Source organism: Scleropages formosus, chromosome 10 (assembly GCF_900964775.1).
Source record: "Scleropages formosus chromosome 10, fSclFor1.1, whole genome shotgun sequence".
Classification (NCBI taxonomy): domain Eukaryota; kingdom Metazoa; phylum Chordata; class Actinopteri; order Osteoglossiformes; family Osteoglossidae; genus Scleropages; species Scleropages formosus.
In genome coordinates, this window is record NC_041815.1 from 22,815,453 (window position 1) to 22,836,351 (window position 20,899).

The following is a 20,899-nucleotide window of genomic DNA, read 5'->3' on the forward strand; positions in this document are numbered from 1 at the left end:
TTTATATATTTCCTACATTGCAGCAAGAGACCTGCACTCCTCCACCCCTGACTGCTGTGTGGCAACACTCAATATAATATACTGAGATGATAGAAATGGGTTGTAAAATGAAACCGACCAATTGTCTGTCTTGGTTCCTTATAACTGCTGAATCCCTTTTAGTGTTCATGAAGTGTTTCAAAACCCATTTCTTCACAATCAGTTTCCCTCCCAACCTTCTGACCCCTTTGTAAGTTAGTCCTTCACAACATGTTAGATTATGCAGTATCTATACTCCCATTTGCATATCACTTCTATAAACAACTAATCGAGCACAATTAGTAGATTTTTGTCATTTATGTAAAAGAGGCATGGGTTCTGGGCGGTATTGCACTTGGTTGTATGCCTGGTTACAGACCTTAGACACATACCCTTATACCCTCAGATTGTTACCCAGCCAGAAGCTTTTTTAAGCATTAAATTAATTTTCAGGTCATATCACATCCAGGACCCCCGCAAAGCTCTGAGATGCTGAACAAATCCACTTGGGGCTCCGACCAGTGCTAAATTTTCTGTGTGTGTCTCAGGATTTGAGTCTTGCTGGGAGATGAACCCAGGATTAGGACTCCCACCCCCGTGTACTGCACTTTCCATTCTGTCCTCCATCCCCTCCATCACTGCAGGAACCATACCCTCAGTGGAGGTGTTGCAGTGATTCGTTACAAAGTGGTCTGCTTCTTTTCTCTCTCTGTCTCTCTTTGTCTTTCTCTCTCTCTCTCTCTCTCTCTCTCTCTCTCTCTTTCTCTCTATGACTGCACTTCTCTCTACCCAGCATATCCCTCCATCTCTCCCTGCAGAGAGGACCACGTGTACATGGCACAAAAACGCTTACAGGCATGCATGCATGCACACTCACTCACTCACTCACTCACTCACTCACTCACTCACTCACTCACTCACATGCACACACAGGACAAATCCAGAGAGACAAGAGCTCTTGTGAGGAGTGAGGGAGCGAGGGGGGTGGGAGTCAGGAGCTGGGGGTGTTTGTAGGGAGCACGCTCACTCACACACACACACACACACACACGCACACACACAGAGGCACAGAGAGTGGAGAGGTGCAGAGGAGAAGCTCAAGGAAGAAGGTGGCAAGCCGACAGACGGTCGGAGGAGTGGGCTGGAGGGAAAGGACAAGCAGGAAGCGGGAGGAGGGACAGGCTGCAGCTGTGAGATGTCACTCCAGGCTCCTGGATGCAGTCCCTGTGGAGGACAGAAGGTAAGGAGACTGGGGCATGTTCAAGGTGTCCAGGACAACTCCTCCAACCCCTTGCGCTGACTCTGAGCTGTTCAGCCAGCGATTGTGCACTGTCAGTTTCCGCTCTTATTGCTGTTGTTGTGATTCACTGGTACATTTATTGGAAGACAGTTCAGCGGAAACCGCTTGGCACAGGGGATGCACCATGTTTCTGTCCCCTGTGCCGCAGCCTCTGTCCTGTCAGCAATCGCTCTCTCATCTGCTCCTTATCTGCAATGTCCTTGTCACAAAATAGCAGCCCTCCACTACTCTGCGTTGTGTTCTTTAAACAAGAGAAGCACGTACATGGACAGCATGTCTAAGTGGCGCGGTGGTGCCGTGCCGAGGGGGCTGATGTAGTTTTTGCAGGGCAGTGCGGGAGTTCTCCAAGCACGCGACCTGCCTTCAGCAGCATGAGACGATGCTGAGCTGCACGGCGGCCGATCAAGAGAAAGAAATCACAGCGACGACACGCACGTGCCTTCTAATCGTGATGGCAGTGTAGTTGGGATGGGGGCAGGGACAGGAATGAGGCTCTGTTGGGGCACTTTCCACAAAGGGCAGTCTTGGCGGGGCTGAAGTTTCGAGGCAATTAAGGTCAACTGGCACCACAAACAGGAATCGAAGACTCATTTTTGTTTATACTGACTTCTCAAATGAGTACACAGCCATGCTTAGAAGAAACCCAAAGGTAACAAGCTGCAACACTGCAGTCGCCTTTTTCACACACACTGTCCCACAGTGCTTTGTGTGCCCATGGGGAGCAAGTTTTTCAAGATCAGATGGTGACAATCAATACTGCATCTCACACTGATGTAATTGCTCCAGATGGGAGCTCCGTTTGACCTTGTGAGGTTCATTACAGTCACAGGTCCTCAATCTAGGCAGCTGACCATCAGCATCTTCTGCCATAATGGTCAGAGTCAAGTTAGTCTTGGGGCGAGGACAGCTGTTAGTCACATTCACACAAAAATTAATGAATGCCTAAGTTTCTTTCACCAAGGCATAGTTCCTACTAAAATCACACCAGTTTTTAAAGGTATTCCTGTGTTTTGACAAAGACATCTATGCTGGCATCTAAGCTTCATAACTTCTGCTCTTTAAGTTCTTTCCCTTAGTTCTGACTTGTATAACTGACATTCCACTATAATTAGAACATGCTTTTGAATCATGTCCTTCAAGTTTCTTTTATGTCACTGTGCGCAGTTTTATTTCCTCGGACAACAAAACCTGTTTTCAAATTAAATGCACACATTTTTCAAATAAAAGCATGGAAATGTAAAACATATAGCCCGAAAACTGATGAAAAAAACATGATTGACAGCGGCTGCTTCGTTAATTTATAGATCAATCTATTTTAAACTGTAAAAATAATTCCACACCTGTGAGAAGCTAGGATTTTAAGTAGGATGGATAAAAAATTCTGTTGCATGAGCATATAATTGCTCCAATCTTGTTTATTCCTGTAACAAAGGTTTTGTGCAGAACCTAATGGGTAACCTGTCCTTGGATATGTATTTAAGAAAGGCCTCAGATCATAAAAAAACGGCTGCAGGAGAGGTAGCTCTTAAAAAGAGCCGTGCAAAGACAGTTGAAGGAAACCTCTCATTGTACAAACCGTCCTCATGAGCCTGGTATCTAATCTAAATTTCATAACATCCTTCTGTACAAATGGATAAAACTTAAGTGCCGTATACTGCTTTGGTTATTACATTAGTTCCTTCTTAGCAAATAAGAAGTGCAAATAAGTGAATGAGTTCAAATAAGTGCAAATAAAGGTCAACTAGGCATTTAGGAACAGTATGATTTTTATAAGTTGATCAGTGTGTTATATTACTTTGACTTTGAGGGTACTAAGAATCTAAATGACAGGGGTTCGAAAGAAAGACCCCACCATCTCAAAGCCTCTGTCCCCTTCAACATGTCATCTTAATGGCCTCTATGAAAGATGACTGCCATAATAAGACCTTCCCGCATTGATGGACTCTTCCAATTAGGTATTTTAATGAGCGAGTCGTTGCTGATCTCACTAAAATACGCACGTCGCAGCCCCGTTTGGCTTGCTAATTGCTGAGCTGCTTTTATCGAGCGCTTTCCCAGGTGGATTCTGCTCGCCTAAAGCAAGGCAGCTCCCAGTCATGGCCCATTAGCAAGGGAGAGCGCTACGCGTGACGCGATGCTACAGGAACGGGCTAATTAAGTGACAACAGCTTTCTGTGGCTGTGTCGCCGAAGGCTCTTTGTGGCTCCTGCACTCAGGGGAAGAGCTTTGCACTGGAACTTTCAGGAATTCTAATAGGGGCAATTTGACCTTTGGATTGTCCTGCCCTTCAGCTCTGTCATAGTGAGAGATGGTGGAGCGGGCGGGGGGGGGGATTTTGAATCTTGCCCCCCAGTCATAAATCACAGTAAATAGCTTGAAGGGGTGACTGATAGAAGGGAGTTGAGATGGTGATGAGTATACCACCCACTCTTGCTGCCATGGTGTCACCCACATGCCTCCTCAACCAGAGACACTACTGAGGTGGAGCAAGAGCTTCTTTGTTTTGCATTTCTTTATTTTACTGATCCTTATCTCCAAAGCAATCTAAAATGTTAAGCTACTTAAAATTACACATCTGGGCAATTTTTACTAGAGCAATTTAGGGTAATTACCTTGCTCAATGGTATTACGGCAGCAGATGGGATTAAAACCTGTGTCCTTCAAGTTCGAATAGTTTGTTAGTTAGTTTTGGTGTTTCTGTAACAAGCTGAGATTTTCTGGGATGGCGGTGCTAGCCCCACCTCCGGTCCTTCTTGTTTATCAACGTATGGGACCAGCATTGGCAAAGTTTGAGTCCAAATGGTGTGGCTCTAAGGAGTGAATTCCCTGTTGCCTTTGGCAATAAATTTCTTCAGTAACATGCTCACTGGAAATGCAGGATGACAATGTCATGGGGAAGAGGATTGGTAGCTTGTTGCTCTTTACCTTCGGCGACCTCCTTCAACAGCAATGACAAGGTAACCTTCAGGTCAACAAAGGGAGCATGAACATGCTTGAGCTCAAGTCTGCAAAGTGCTGCTGGTGACACAGGCTGAGCCCATTGGTGTCAGTGTGGGGAAAATCTGAAGTCATTTGCCTTCCTGGATGACCCTTGGCTGTCAGGAGCTTGTCCGATAAAGCCGACGTGCAGCTATGCAGTCTAACTCCAAGGCAGATGGGGCCACTGGGATCTGTGCCGGGGAGCGGCAATGAGGCACAGCTATGATCCCCCAAAGCAGGACTGCAGAAAGACCAGACGAGGCTCTGCTTAAAGAACTGCGGCATACGCTTTCTCCAGGACTCACTCCCCTTAGCGCACGTTGTGCCTAAAACTGAATTTATCCTGCGGGATATACAGCCTAGGAGCAAAATGCATAGTCTACTGCTGTCCAAACGCAATGCTGTACACTGCAGAAGCATCCGTCAACAGTGCAGTGCGCCAATCAGCATTCTAGTCCGAACAATTTTTCACGCGATGCAACATAAGCAGTGTATTGTCTCCAGGTATAGTTACGGTAAACATTACCAGAGAAAATAGTTTCAAAAAGAGTTTAATCCTACATTCACTTGCAGAAGATTGCATGTCTGACACATTGCGCTTCTCACCGAAAAGCAGAACTGATATGGTGCAAACACGAACTTTTGTTTTATAAAAGGATAGACGTGCTGGCCTCTAGATATTCGAAAACTCCACAGCCTCAAGGAATGTATATTAAAATAGGTTTACATAGTCTGGAAGTCTCATTTGGACTACTTCCTGCATTGTGTTTGTCTGCTACCTTGTTCATCTGACAGTAAAATTCAGCGGTACTGAACAATAACAGTAGAGCTAACGATTAAAATTCGGAGCCGCACTGCCTTCGTGCTGGACCCAGTGCTCGGCAGAAGTTATGTGTAGTGTTAACATTATATGTAACGCTGCAATTGTTATGTACATAAGGTCGTATCTAACAATCTCAGCAAGATCTTATAGGAAGTGCCATATGACAGCTGCCATCTGGCAGGTGATGTGTTATCTTTGGTGGTTCATGTAATAAATATAAAATAAACCCACGACAGTGTATATGTTTTGTTAAGTTAGAACCAAAAAACTGGATTGGACTGGATCCCAGTAGTAGCAGCTAGCATCTGGCAGCTAGCGTCCATCAAAGCTCAAGGGGAGCGCTAATCTTCCCGGAAAAGCACTGAGACGCTAGCGTCGACTTTTAAAACATTCAAGGTAATCAAACAGCGCAACAAAACCAACAGCAAAGTGGACAAGATGCAGTACGAAGCCCGTGAGAGTTTTATCGGAGCCCCCCGCTGAGCGTGCGGAGCCGTTTTCGTTTTTAGCGCGCAGCCTCTGCTGGGAGTAGCCGCGGTGCCGTACCGCGTGGCGTTGCATTATCAGACAGATTAGGCCCAGATTGTCTCAGCGAGGGGGGGATCGCTTTTATTCTCGGCGACGCTTCTGCTGTCGCCGTGGTGCCAGGACACGAGAGCGGAGGGGCCTGGCCAACAGGGACTTTTATCAAGGCCTCTCCACGCAGCTCCTAAAACATCCTGTCACTCTGAGAGCAGAAAGATAAATGTTTGTTACCTTCTTAGAGCGGTCCGATAAGGGCCGCGGCCAAGGCTATGTATATATAGCTTCTCCGTGGTGGTTTAGCTGTGTGCGCTATCAGCGCCGCTCCACAAACTTTGGATCGTTGGATCCATGATCGCAGTAATCGCAGCAGGATGCAGAAGCAACCAGGTGGAAAAGTGAGAAAAAAAAAAAAAAAAACATCTGGCAAATTCTGATTCCTAAATTCATTGTCAAGCAAGGAGTTGTTTGGGTTTTTGTTTTTTTACGACGTATTTGTATATTTACTCTACCATATACTCTTGATCAGTTACTTTCTAGAAGTGCACTTGTTAAACTACGGCTCATAATATTAATTGAATTTTATGAATGTATTCATCTTTTATGAACTCTACAAAACTGAATCAAAATTTTTATTTCTCTTTCAAGATTTACTCTTGAAAAGACACGGACCTGAAGGCATGGTATGAGCAAATTCTGAGAAAACATTCTTCTGACGCCATTTCCTTTAAGGATTTAAGGATCTGTCAGCCACAAGAGAATGTTTTGTGTGATTCGTGTGATTTGATTTTTTTTTTTTTTTCACAAAACAGCAGTAGGGAAGGGGGGGTCGGTGGTACAGCGGGCTTGGCTGGGTCCTGCTCTCTGGCGGGTCTGGGGTTCGAGTCCCACTTGGGGTGCCTTGTGACGGACTGGCGTCCCAACCTGGATGTGTCCCCTCCCCCTTCAGCCCTGCTCCCTGTGTTGGCGGGTTAGGTTCTTGCTCACCGTGACCTCTGCTTGGGACTAGCAGCTTCAGTCTGTGCGTGCGTGCGTGCGTATTGTACGGAGCAGCCCAGTTTGGAAAAACAGAGTAAATTCTGCCCTGACACTGACGGAGCAGCATGGGTTTGGGGTGGAAAAAATGAAAATACTCTGAAGTGAGTGGTACACCTGTGAGTCAGAGAGAGAAAAAAAGAACTGCAGCACATGAATGGACACATTGTTTGATGTACAGATGATGCGGTGCTAATGCTACACCAGATGTATTGTTCACCAAAAAACCGATGTGGAGAAGGAATTGTTTTCAAGGACAGGAGTGGTGCACTTCTTAAAGCATCGCCGAAGGCATCTATCAGCAATCTGCAGGTGCTGAAGCTTGAGGTTCTGCTGAGGCTGAGAAGGTTTATTCGGTTAAAAACCTTGAGATTGCTTACAAGGAGGTGGAGAGGCCGAGGGGAGATGGCTTGGGGGTCATGGTTGACGTCACAGTTGGACTGCGCCTGAATCGTCCGCTCAGGGGAAAAACAAAAAGGTGAACACAGGTGCTTGGCACCGCTGAAACCAATTGTTTTAGAGGCAATTCATCGAGCAGAATCCCTGCAGAGGTCTATGGTCTCAGACCAGCTTGACTGTATCCCGCAGTTTAGCCAGACTAGTATCAGCAGAGAACAGTAAAATCCTTCGTACAGATTTTTTTTAAACATTTACTATTTTTCATTTAGCAGACGCTTTTCTCCAAAGCGCCTTCCAATGAGCACTATGTCGTAGTATCAGCTCACACCTTATTCACTTTCAATGGCAGACATACTACTTACAGTGTCACTCAACCATACATTAGTGAAACATGTTTTCTCTCTCTCACTCACACACACACACACTACGGTTAATTTAGAGTCACTAGTCCACCTGAACTGCATCCAGAGGAAACCCACGCAGACACAGAGAGAACGTGGAAACTCCACACAGAGCAAGGATTGAACTCACATCCTCTCAAACCACACTGTGAAACAAAAACTCTCACACTGTTTACATGAAATATTGATTGCAGAATGTGAGCTGTTGGTTTGTGGAAGACAAGAACTTGTGCACCAGCACTTGTTGACAGCCCAGTCATGTTTGTCTTTTGGAGCAGCCTATTAAAGCTGCAAACTGGATAACTGTTCGAAGTCAAAGTGGCTTTATTTTCATTTCAACCATATACAGCTGAAACAACGTTCCTCCAGGACTATGGTGCTACCTAGAACTACCAGGCTACCTACAACTCAGATACCTACACAATAAACAATAAATATGAACAATAAATATATTTATTGTTTATATAAACATAATAATAAGTGTAAACAATAAATATACAATTAATGCTTAAATTTATGCTGGGGCAGCACAGTGGCACAGCGAATAACACTGCTGTCTCACAGTGCCTGGGTTGGGCAAGAGGACATGGGTTTGATCCCTGCTCAGTCTGTGTGGAGTTTGCATGTTCCCTGTGTCTGTGTGGGTTTCTTCTGGGTGCTCCCACAGTCCAAGGAGATGATGTTCAGGTTTCCCCATAGTGTGTGAGTTACAGAGAGAGTGTGTCCCACTGATGTATGGATGAGTGACCCATTGTAAGCAGTGTATTTAGCAGTGTAAGTTACCCTGATGAATAAAGTGTGTGGGCTCATAACACTACATAGAGTTCATTGGAAGTTGCTTTGGAGAAAAGTGTCTGCTAAATAAATAAATGTAAAAATACTAGTTAGGTTGTAGCAGCAACTTAAGAAAGAAGAGTGCAAAAAATTGCCAAGGGAGTGGAATGGTGTTGAGTTGAGTACTCCAACCACAATGGTATTGGAATGGTGTTCAGTTCTCCATAGTGAAAACTGTAAAAATATCCACCTGGCATCAGTTTGTATTAATTATTCAGACTGAAGAATAGCTGTGACTTCTTTTCGTCTGTTGATTAATGCTAATGGTCAAGCTGTGCGGTTTGCTATAATCAGTGCAATGTCACCTTGCAATTAAAATTGATCCCCGGACAGTTTTTCATTCTGCACTGTGTGCCAAAATGTCAAAGTAACATATGGGAGTGAGCTGACAATTTTACTGAAGTTTCACGCTATAAAAGTTCCCCCTTAAAACTGTGTAATTAGTGTTGAGTTGCCAAAAAAAACTGTTGCCAAATTTTGAATGAGCAGTATGGGGACAGGGTGACCTTCTGTCTCTTTTCTTCTCTCTAGGATTTCATTCGCAGATGAAGATGGCAGGAGACTCTCAAGTCCACATGGACCACGATATGGAAATAGGAGTGACACCAATGGAGGTGATTCAAGCTCCTCTTTGGTCTTGTGGTCCCACAGTTTAGTGGTACCTTAATAGGGACTTTTCAATGGGAGAAAGTTTTGTTCAAAATGCCAACATCCCTTAAGCAACCAAAGCACTTGACATGCAGCATCACAAAAGCTGTATAACTAATGAATCGAATAGAAGTACGTCTCCAGCAGATGAACACACCCACACAATGGATAGTTAGATACGTTGCCCCTCAAGGGATTTTATCAACCGACTTGAACAATTACAGTCCTTGCCTTGCTTGACAGTACCTTAATTAGTCCCAAGCCTTTTAAGAGTTTTTTGTTTAATTAAACAAATCAAACAAACAGAGGGACCAACTTACAGAGAGCACTGACTTCTTTCGAGAAATAAGAAAAGGCATTTGTTTTCACTGAAAAGAAGAATGGCAGAAACAATAAATTTAGGGGCAAACAGCTGAACAAACAGAAGTAATATTCAGCGTACTGTGTATTAGGTCTTGAAAAGGCCCTTTTAATACACACACACACACACACACACTTTCCGAACCGCTTGTCCCATACGGGGTCACGGGGAACCGGAGCCTACCCGGTAACACAGGGCGTAAGGCCAGAGGGGGAGGGGACACACCCAGGACGGGACGCCAGTCCGTCGCAAGGCACCCCAAGTGGGACTTGAACCCCAGACCTCCCGGAGAGCAGGACCCGGTCCAACCCACTGCACCACCGCACCCCCCGCGCCCTTTTAATAGTTTCACTAATTAACTACCTGACTGGAGAATAGGCTGAAACATTTATTTCTCTCACACTGGTAAGTATAACAAACTACACAAATGTTTAAGTGCATCTTACAATCACTATACCTTGGACTGAATACTCAAATCTATTTCCCTCTCCACTTTCCACACTGATGGACTCGCTTCTCTTTTTTGGTTCTCAGTGGTTACAGCTTGGCTATACAGCTGCATAACCTGTTAATATTTAAGTATTAAAATTTAATTATATGAAGGTTGTCTGTCATTTTTGTCTTTTCAAGGTCAAGAAGCTTCCCAAGCATCTTAGAGAGGCTCCTATCGCTACTGATCGCACGCACCTGATTGCGGAACCAGTGAAAAAGCCTAGACAACGGTATGTCCAGAAGGATGGAAAGTGCAATGTTCACCATGGCAATGTCCAGGAGACCTACCGTTACCTTAGTGACCTCTTCACCACACTGGTGGACCTCAAGTGGCGCTTCAGTTTCTTTATATTCACCTTAGTCTACGTGGTCAACTGGCTGTTTTTTGGCCTTTTATGGTGGCTCATTGCACTCATCCGGGGTGATTTGGTGCATGCTGATGAGGAGGGCTGGACTCCCTGCGTGGAAAACCTCAACAGCTTTGTTTCAGCTTTTCTTTTCTCCATTGAAACGGAGACAACCATCGGCTATGGCTATCGAGTTATCACTGAGAAGTGCCCCGAGGGTATCGTCTTGCTGCTCTTCCAGGCCATCCTGGGCTCCATCGTCAATGCAATGATGGTGGGCTGTATGTTTGTCAAGATCTCGCAGCCCAAGAACCGGGCTGAGACACTCATGTTCTCCCACAAGGCCGTCATCTCTGTCAGGGACAGCAAGCTCTGTCTCATGTTCAGGGTTGGGGACCTGCGCAACTCTCACATTGTGGAGGCTTCTATCCGTGCAAAGCTCATCCGCTCACAGCAAACCAAGGAGGGAGAGTTCATCCCACTCAACCAGACAGACATCAACATTGGGTTCGACACAGGTGACGACCGCCTCTTCCTGGTATCGCCGCTCATCATCTCCCATGAGATCAATGAGAAGAGTCCCTTCTGGGAGCTGTCCCAGGCTCAGATGGAAAAGGAAGAGTTTGAGATTGTTGTCATCCTGGAAGGCATGGTGGAGGCCACAGGTAAGCCACACTTTCTATCAAATTCTTATAGGAATTACTAGCTAATTGATATTGAGACTTCATTTGCAATTTGGAGTATTTTGCTCTGCACATTAATTCTAGACCCTCGAGAAAACTGTAAAAGACCCAGGGTCATGCAAGGATTTTACATAATGAAAAATGTACCCTAATTGCTGGTGTGCATCTAATGGACATGAAAAATTATGTTTAAATTCCATGCCAGTGCAAGTCATGCTTGCTGATTTTGTGTACTTTCAGTTTCTGAATGAAAAATTGACCTGACATTAAACCAACAAAATAGTTAAATCTGATCTGACTTTAGGACAAAAATAATCCCACTAATGAATACACAGGCTTTGATTATATGCATATGTTAATTGTTATATATCTACAGTTAGCAATTTCTCATTGTGCAACATTGGATTTTTCTATGCTAGGGTGAAATATAGGTCAGTACATAAAGGCTGGGTTTTGAGGGCTACCTCAGTGTGTGTGCGTGGGCATCATAATTTGTTTGTTTTTTATTATGTGCACAGAAGCATCAGGTGAATGAAGATGCTTGTACTTTTATCTGTTTATATATTTAGACATCAACCTAGGAACCACCTGGGCATGGGCAAAGAGGACATACAATGTGTTCTCTTTCTCTTAAAAACACTAAACAGAGCCTTCAGGACAGACAGCAGGAGAATACCGCTTTGCTAATGAGGCAGAACACTTCAACTGCCCTCCAAGCACATCCAGGACACCCAGAAATTATTTATTTCAGCAAAATGCCAAACTGGCTCTTTAGAAATATTACAGTAGGGATGCTTGTATGGAACATTGATTGTAAAACCTTTGGAAAATCTGTTAATATTCTATAGTCTCATTTAAAGAAAAACTATTTTATTGTTATTTTTAGCTTTTCATCCCTTTCTTCTTAATGCAAGCAGAGATATGTTAGAAACATCATACAAGTCAGTTGTCTTTTCACCTTTATTGCCAATGCTATGTCATTATGCAAATCTTGTGAAGCAGTTTGAATATGCCCAAAACAATACATATATAAATAAGTAAACCTTTGAAATTATTTTGTTTGTCTTTTATAAAATTAATAAATGTATGCACATTATAGCGCATAATTACATTTTCCCAAACTCACTTTACACAGCTGTCCAAGAACCTCAAAACTCCCATCCCTTAATCCAAATTATTATTTCCTGCATTAATTTCTCTGCATCACCATTATTAAACAGCAGCTTAGCTTAGATATTTCACCAAAAGCAATTTTCAGTATTTCAAACATTTACTGAACTGGGAATTTTGATAGGAGCAGCTCAGTGTATGGATTTTGCTCAAGGGCACTTTCAGGGGTTGGCATGAACTTACAAACCTCCAGTTACAAGGTTATGTCCTTAACTGCTACACTATCCAGTGGCCAAAGCTATGACAACTAATCTGTGAAACAGCACTGCACTGCAAATATGTATTCTGTACCATGAGCAACGAGAGGCTTTTGCAACAAAGGCTTTTACAACACTGAGAGGTTTACGCTCACAAGAGGGATCTTATAAAGCCAGATGGTGTTCAATTCAAGCTTTCTGCACAAAATATAGTTTGCTTATGACACAAGCCTTAAATAACACACAAAAAGTTTTAATGTTTCCTATTAATGACACTGAATTTGCAAACTATGTCTAAACTGAATACTGAAATATTAGGCCTACGCACTTTTGGATAGAATTAAGTCAACAATAAGCCCATGTCAGTAGTTGATGAATTCTGGTTTTATTTTACGTCAAAATATTCACTTACTTTCTCTGCATGATTAGAGTAAATGATTACATCCTGGAGGGGGATGCGATGGCGCAGTGGGTTGGACTGGGTCCTGCTCTCGGTGAGTCTGGGGTTCGAGTCCTGCTTGGGGTGCCTTGTGACAGACTGGTGTTCTGTCCTGGTTGTGCCCCCCCCCCAGCCTTATGCCCTATGTTGCCGAGTTAGGCTCCAGCTCCCTGCGACCCTGTATGGGATAAGTGGTTCAGAAAACGTGTGTGAAAATGAAATTACAACCTGGGGGTGTGATGGCACAGTGGGTTGGACTGGGTTCTGCTCTCTGGTGGGTCTGGGGTTCAAGTCCTGCTTGGGGTCCCTTGTGGTGGACTGGCATCCTGCCCTGGGTGTGTCTCCTCACCCTCCAGCCTTATGCCCTGTGTTGCCAGGTTAGGCTCCCTACGACCCTGTATGGGATAAGCAGTTCAGACAGTGTATGTGATTTATGACCTTTCATATGAGGATTCTGTTAATGTTTCCTGGGGTTCCCTGTTTTCACTAATGTGACAGTATTTTAATTCAAGCCCTCATTTGTCAACTTAAATGAATGATCTTGTTTTGCTGGTCTTGATTATTTTGACGCCATTTACAGCAGGGACAGGATTAAATATACCACATCTGCAGTCTGAGTGCTCAGTGGCAAAAAGTTCTCTCTCTTTTGATGCATCAAAAGTGGCTAAACAACAGAAGTGCCTGTGCTGAGGAGTTTACTGATTATTGCTTTTGTAAGTACTTGCTGGGAATAAAACAGCAGAACACCCAAAGGACACTCAAATAAATATGAATAAAAATGCAAAAAAATAGGTGAGTAATCATATAGATCCATATACTATACTGCAATCAATATATATTTAATTTGATTTTTAAATTTGTAAAAAACTGGAACATGACCATTATTTTTTATGATTTCTGAATTGTTTAGGAATTTACATAGTTTAACCTATGGATTTTAATGAGAGAAATTTCCACTTACATTAATCAAATCAATCATCAGCTGTATAATGCATGAAAAGTTGGATCACAGTGAATAAGCACTTTGTTCTGCTGCTTCCTTGTTCTTGTATCCTTAAGATAAGTGCATAAAAGAACTTATTCCTTTTGCAATATGCAGGTGTACAACAGTCAGTTTCGATAACAGCATTGCCAGACATCTGCTCACAAGCTTGTTTCCTGAAATGGTATTTGCTTGTTTCTATTTAATAATTCAGCTGATGTGTTTTTTTTTTTAAAGGAACTTACAATATTAATCTCCCTTCAATGATCTACCCATTTATACAGCTGGGAAATTGGAGCAATTTTAGAGTAGGGAGCTTGTTCAAGAGTACTACAGTGGCAGGTGGGATTCAAATCTGCAACCTTGGGGGTCAAAAGACAGTAGTACTACCACTACAATAACAGCTTTATGTCAGATTTAGGGTTTTAAAGGACAAAGCAAAAACTGATTTTTTAAGACCATTCCTGCAGTTCTGTGGTTTTTCTACATTACAGAATATTTCAAATTTGCCAGTGAAATCAAACAATTGTTAGATGTGCCTTTGTACTCATACTGAGTATTCTGCTGTCAGTGTAATAGATGAGTGGGAGGCGGTATGAGGGTGTGAAATGAGTGTACTTTACCGTATTGAATATCAGAGTTTTTGTCTCAAATAGACTGACAACACATTGACTTGATGAGAATGTTGTCTGAAGTGCAAATCCATAGCAGCAATAGTGAAAATTGGTCGCATAAAATTTCTAAAGTTATTTGCTTCAGAGGGGAATGAGAAACTCACTGTATTTTGCATTTTGATGTTAAGTCTAGCAGGATCCGAGCAGAACGTGGTGCTGGATTTCATTAATCTACCTGTATTTGTGGGTGTTTTCTGACCTTAAGGAATTGCCCTTGCTTGTGAGATGCCTTTAAATGGACATGAATTTTTATTTGTATTCCAGCTTTCCTGTGGAGGCCATATTTGGTGTCACAACAGGTCTCTCCTACAGACAGCCAGGACATGCGGGGTCCTCTATGCGACATTTATTTATTACCCAGAAATGTTTCTCATTTTCCTGCTAAGTCGCCCATTTCGAGGGCTATGGACGACTAGGAGACAGACAGTGCTACTCTGTTATGATGCAAACACAGCCACCAGAGCAAGTATTAAGTGTCACATCTCTCACCTACAGCCCACACTTGATGCCTGGGCTGGCCTTGTGACGTGACTGTCAACAAAAAATGGATCATGTGGCATTTCTGCAGGGAGAAATGTGGCCTTCTAAAGAACATCTAGTGCATCAGAATGAAGTATTGGACAATGACATTATGAAATCAGCACCTTCTACTGTTACTCTTTATGCTTCATAATTCAAAGCTGTCTTGTCCTGTAGTAAAGGTTCATAGTAGATTCCAGTCACTCACTGAAGAAAATTAGTTGATTGTTTTTTGGTGCTTGGGGTACGGTGGTGTGGCAGATTTTGCCTATGCCTATTTTATGGTGGGTGTGGGGTTCGAGTCCTGCTTGATGTGCCTTGTGACGGACTGGTGTCCCGTCCTGGGTGTGTCCCCTCCCCTTCCCGCCTCGTGCCCTCTCTTGCTGGGTTTGGTTCCGGTTTGCCGTGACCTGCTTGGGACAAGTGGTTTCAAAGTGTGTGTGTGTGTGGCTTGCTGCTGACCTAAACCCTTGCCTGTTGACCTTTTAGGGGCTCTGGTTGTGTTGAACCCGTCTTCCTAAGACGAGGCTCCAGTCCAATTTCAGTCTATTTTGTCTGTGACTGACATGTTATTAGTTTGTGAACTTGGCCTGGTCTCAAGATTTCACTTTTTTTCCTCTTCTGTCTTCATCCATTCCCTTTGACCCTTTCGGATGAAAAGGAATGACATGCCAGGCTCGTAGCTCCTACCTGGACACAGAGGTGTTGTGGGGCTACCGTTTCACCCCAGTGCTCTCCTTGGAGAAGGGCTTCTATGAGGTGGACTACAACAACTTCCATGAAGTCTACGAGACCAACACACCATCCTGCAGTGCCAAGGAGTTGGCAGCTGCTACTGCTCGGGAAAGCCAGCTACTCCACCACTTCCCCCTCCTTTCGCCAGAGCCCAAGCCCTTCTGCAACAGCCCTCTGGCTGTCCTGGACCCCCTTTTTCAGGAGGAGAAGGCAGAAGAAGGGGAGAAAGGAGAAACCAATGGCTCTGCCACAGCACTGGAGGAGCAGCCCTAATGCCCCAGGGGTCAAACATAGAGGGTGGCGTTAACTTTTGGCTCTATCCCCATTGCATTTGCTTTGTGAACATGGAGACATTTCATCTTGGTAAGCTGTAGTGGTCTTGACCTAGTGAGGACTACAGACACGCTAATTTTTTGAAGAAAGTTCAGTTGTTACGTTGTAAATTTCTACCGTTTTCAGCTCAAAGTGTGGCAGAGCTAACGGGCTATACTACAGATGGACGTGGCACAGCCACAAAAAACAGTGGAAGTATGGCAGTAGTGTTTATCATGTAAGGCAATGAAGTACAGGCTTCCCTAGCATAACGAGTGTAATTCATTTCTGAAATCTGCTTATGAGGTGAAGTTTTTTTTAAAATGCAATCTTAATTACCATTAATTTAAATGGGAAAAATGAGAATGCTGAACGCATAAAATACATTATGTGTTCATGAACCAGTAAGTTTCATCCATTTTTATCTACCAAACTTGCAAATTTCTAATTTCATTGAAATTCGGAGAAAATCACATTTAAAACTATGTACAGTCACTACCTATTGAGGTAATGTATTTTTCTTCTGTCACTTGAAAACCTCATGACCCCTCTGCTGTGGTATTTGTAAATTATTATTTGCCATGTTATTTGAATAGCAAATCTGTTCAAGATCTAGACTGATAGGTAAGGCACCCCTTTGCCTTTTTGCCTTTTTAACATTTGTCAGTCTTTTGTTTAAAACTTTTGCACTATGATAAAAAAATCTTGAGACTGTGGTTAGATGCTTACCAACAGGTACACTGCTATGAGATAACAAAGCTATGAGATGTGCAGGAGATACCATGCCATGTATGGATGGGGGCTGCTTGCCTTGTATGGTGCTCAAGGTTGCCAAGGCACACACTTTGTTTTGAATTTTGTGTTCTAGTAAGGTGTTTGTAATAAGTGTGAATTCATTTTTGCATTTTACATTTCATACCGTGTTATGCAAATTGCAGGGTATAAAATACATTGTGCTCATAAGTGCAATTTCTCATAACATGAGTGCTCATTATATTGGGAAGACTGTACTAGTAAACCATAACAAATATACAGTATTATAAAAGCATATAAAGAATCACTTACAAAAACATTAAGCTTAGTTGGGTTTAGAATATACTGAGCACCACAAGCACTTGCCTCTTGTTGTACTCACAGGAGCAGTAACAATAAAAATATACAACATAAAAATACTGGATTTTAATTTGGTTCTGATCAAGTTGAACAAATCCTTCATATCTGGAATAAGGCCAGCTTTATGTTTATGCAGTTTCACATTCACCTCATTCCATATATGAACATTTTAAATTTAGCAATTGTTACCTGAAGTCAAGGTGTGGAAAGACCTCACACTTTCTTGACTCTGTGAATAAGAATGGATTGAATGAAGAAAAGTAGGATCCAAGGATCCATATGTCTAACACTCAGTTTGTGATCCATATTAATGGGCTACCTTCCTTTAGAAGACCTTTATGTCAGTTTATGGGGCCTGAGCACCAGCAGCCCTCTCTTCTGGGGATTAAACCACAATTACTCCTTGCTGCTTAAGTAGAGATGCTCTAATTAATGGTGATGGACAAGATGCAGAAGCTGTTGGCCTTGGCAGCTCTGTGTACTGTGAGCCTTCATACATCAAAGTGTCACATCTCTAAAGCATGTTGCACTTCCTTTGTGTAATTACATTGCTTTTCAGATCATGTTTTTTTTTTTCCATTACTCAGTCTTTTTTAAGTGTCACCATTGGCGGATAATGTCACTAGGGCTCCAGTTTTAATCATCCACTGTATGCACACAGCTCTTACATGGACATTGCTGTCATTTGTACGTTCACATCTTTTAAAGAACTCTTTCAGATCATTTGTGTGTCTAGCATGACACATTGTATGGATTGCATGTATTTCTACAACGTTCCTATGCCCAGGCAAGTTTGATACACTATTAATACAGGGTATTTTTTAGGCATGTCAGCACTCCAGTGGACTCATTCCTCTGTTACTCTTAAATGACATACTAACATCTGAAATGGGGAATCCTGCTTTCAGTGTATGTTCATTGAAGACTTCAGGTACTTTTAAACATTAAAATTGTATAGCCCCCTCTGAATATTTAATAGTATTTCTATGGAAAATTGCTCCACCATTCTATTAAATTACAGTGTCACTCAAGAGCAATGTAATTTACCAAATGTTCTCTCAAAAGGAATAATAAGGTCCTGTAACAGGAATGTCAGTTGTGTGTTAGAATGGAAATAAAATGTAAAATGGCAAAACGATAACAAGATGACTTATATATTCACTCATTAAGTGTGCAGTGTCTTAAAAAATATTCATGGTTTCCCTATAGTGGCTTTGACATTCATGTAAACAAACAAGGACAAATCATGTGGAAAAATAGACCAGCAGAAGCTTGCAGCGAATGTTGTTTTGCCTCCAAATTTAGTGTCTTTATTACATTAGAAAACTCTCCCAACAAGGCACAGAAATGGAGAAGAAACTGAGGCTTTTGAGAAAAGTACATTGACCACCCAGAACACTATTTTAGCTTTACCACAGTAGCAATTTCCTAGTGTCAGTGTGTAACTGAAACCCTGGTACCACTCTAATAGTGCATCCTTCATAAAAGGCTTGCAATTGCATTTCAGGGAAAAAAAATATAATAAGCTGAATTTCTCCATTATCATTTGGACAACCTTTCCCTACCTTGCAACTTCATCATGTTTCTCTATACTCTATACTCTATACCTCAAAGCAAAGCAATGTATTGCTTTTCATGGGACAACATTTTATCAGTTCTATATGAATGCTATATATGATAAAATGATAAAACAAGCTTTATCTACACTTATGAAGCAAATGTTCACAGGCTTAGAAAATAAATCATTTTAGTAACTGATGAAGTTGCTAAAATGTAACATAATATGGTTAAGGGGTGCTTTCAAAAACAATGGTAAATTGGTATAACAAACCTCCAAAAAAACCAGCCACTTTGGCAGTTGACTTGGTTACCTTTGAAAATTGTAAACATTGCATTATCTGAAGATAAAAACATAAGACAAGAACTGATGCAATGGTAATACAACTCATGCAACAGAATACAGGAAGAAAGTTTAATAGCAAAAGGTAGACCAAATGTAAAGGTTCTCTACATTTTCTTCACCCAGGACCACAGATAGCTTTTGAAAAGTAACTGGCAGTTTAAATTGATTAGCCAAACTTTTGCTCTGTCTAATATGAGACTGCTGATACTGCCAAAGTGCACTGTAAAAGTGCAATGTTTAACTAAAGAGGGCCGAATGGGTTCACCCGAGAATTTTGTATATGGTGAAATGGTGGAAGTTTGCAGGAAGTTTGCACAGAATGCACCTCTTCATAACCCCAGGCATCTGGGATACAGATGGTGATGACGAAAAAGAGAATGACATGGGCAGAACAACTGGATGCATAAAACATTTTGGTAACTACCATTCAGTGTTGTTTGTGAAATGGAATGTAACACAGAAAAATGGAGCACTTCAGAAAATTAGCGAAAATCATAAAAATGAAATGTCTTGAGGGATAAACAGGAAAAATGAGAAGAATCTGGAAATATCAAGGGCATTTGTCTATAATTTAGGAATCTATTGCACCCCCTGTGAATGCAATTAAGATTTTTATGTTTCATATTTTTATGTACAGAACTGAATAACTTTGTTCTTTTTATCTTAAACAACAGGTTTAAGTGCATATGATTATGCAGCACGGAACATCTTCATATTAATTACAATTTAATACAATATGAGTAGATCTGTTATACACAGCCTAAGATATTCTTATATAGATTTTTTAAAATACGTAATGGATAAATGGTAAGGAACAGTCACAATGGTGTCACGATCCTGGGGAATAATAACTCAAGTGACCACGAGGGGCACTTCTCCAGGTCCTCCCAGCTCCATCAGCGCACCTAACCCCAAACTGATTCCCAGCCATATAGAGGGAATATATATAGCAATATAAAAGGGGAGAAAAAGAACCACCAGGTTGCAGATTATTAATCAGCTCTCTACTGTGTTGCCTGTGATAACCAAATGATGCTTGTTTACTTTATTGTTTTTCAAAGTTCCACTCCCAGTGTGTTTTTGTTCCGGTCCCAAGCTCCTGTCCTGTCTATGCCAGTCCTGCGTGCTTCTGCCCAGCTCTGTCTGTGTCATGCCTTTTACATTTACATTTACATTTACATTTATTTATTTAGCAGACACTTTTGTGCAAAATGACTTTCAGTGAACTCTATGTAGTGTTATCTGCCCACACACCTTTTTCGCCAAGGTGACTTACACTGCTAGATACACTACTTACAATGGGTCACTCATCCATACATCAGTGGAACACACTCTCTCTGTAACTCACACACTATGGATGAACCTGAACAGCATGTCTTTGGACTGTGGGAGGAAACCGGAGCATCCGGAAGAAACCCATGCAGATACAGGGAGAACATGCAAACTCCCCTCCCCCAAACATACCACTATAGGCTAGCTCCAGCCCTGTACCCCTTTTCCACTTACTGTTCCTGTAAGAACACTCTGTGCGTCTCTTCGTTCCGTGTTAATCACATCACCTTGGCAATTCATTTTCTAGTCTGCCCAGCACACTTGTGCATAAACTCTGCATTTGAATACTCACATTTGGTGTCCGTATCTGGACATTACAGAAATACACATCCGTGTCCATGTCACGTCCACTTGTTGGATAGATAAACAAATGCATAGATACACAAGGATAATGTGCATTAGGACTGAAGTGTAGATGTGATAAATTGTGTGCCATTAAGTAGGAGGAGGTATTGACAAAGGTGCAATCAATCATCAATCTCCAGGACCTTTTACAGCTAACTGATGGGGAATTTCAGAAGAGTAAGATAACACTCCCACAAAAACTGTGCCATTAAGTACAAGGTCATGGTAAGGAAAAACATAAAGTCATACCATTGTAAGAATCACAAAAGCAACATTTACTGAATAAAGTGGACATCTCCATTGGAAGACCTTTCTTAATAGGGGCCAAAAAAAGTA

General features: G+C 42.2%; 1 protein-coding gene across 1 annotated transcript; it reads left to right on the top strand.

The window, feature by feature from the left end:
- The first annotated feature begins 987 nt into the window (after positions 1 to 987).
- On the top strand, positions 988 to 15,831 carry LOC108932263 (G protein-activated inward rectifier potassium channel 4-like). The gene is made up of 4 exons (XM_018748510.1): positions 988 to 1,258; positions 8,843 to 8,925; positions 9,951 to 10,824; positions 15,485 to 15,831. The coding sequence occupies exons 1-4, from the start codon at positions 1,234 to 1,236 to the stop codon at positions 15,829 to 15,831; spliced, it is 1,329 nt and encodes a 442-aa protein (XP_018604026.1). The 5' UTR covers positions 988 to 1,233.
- Positions 15,832 to 20,899: the final 5,068 nt, after the last annotated feature.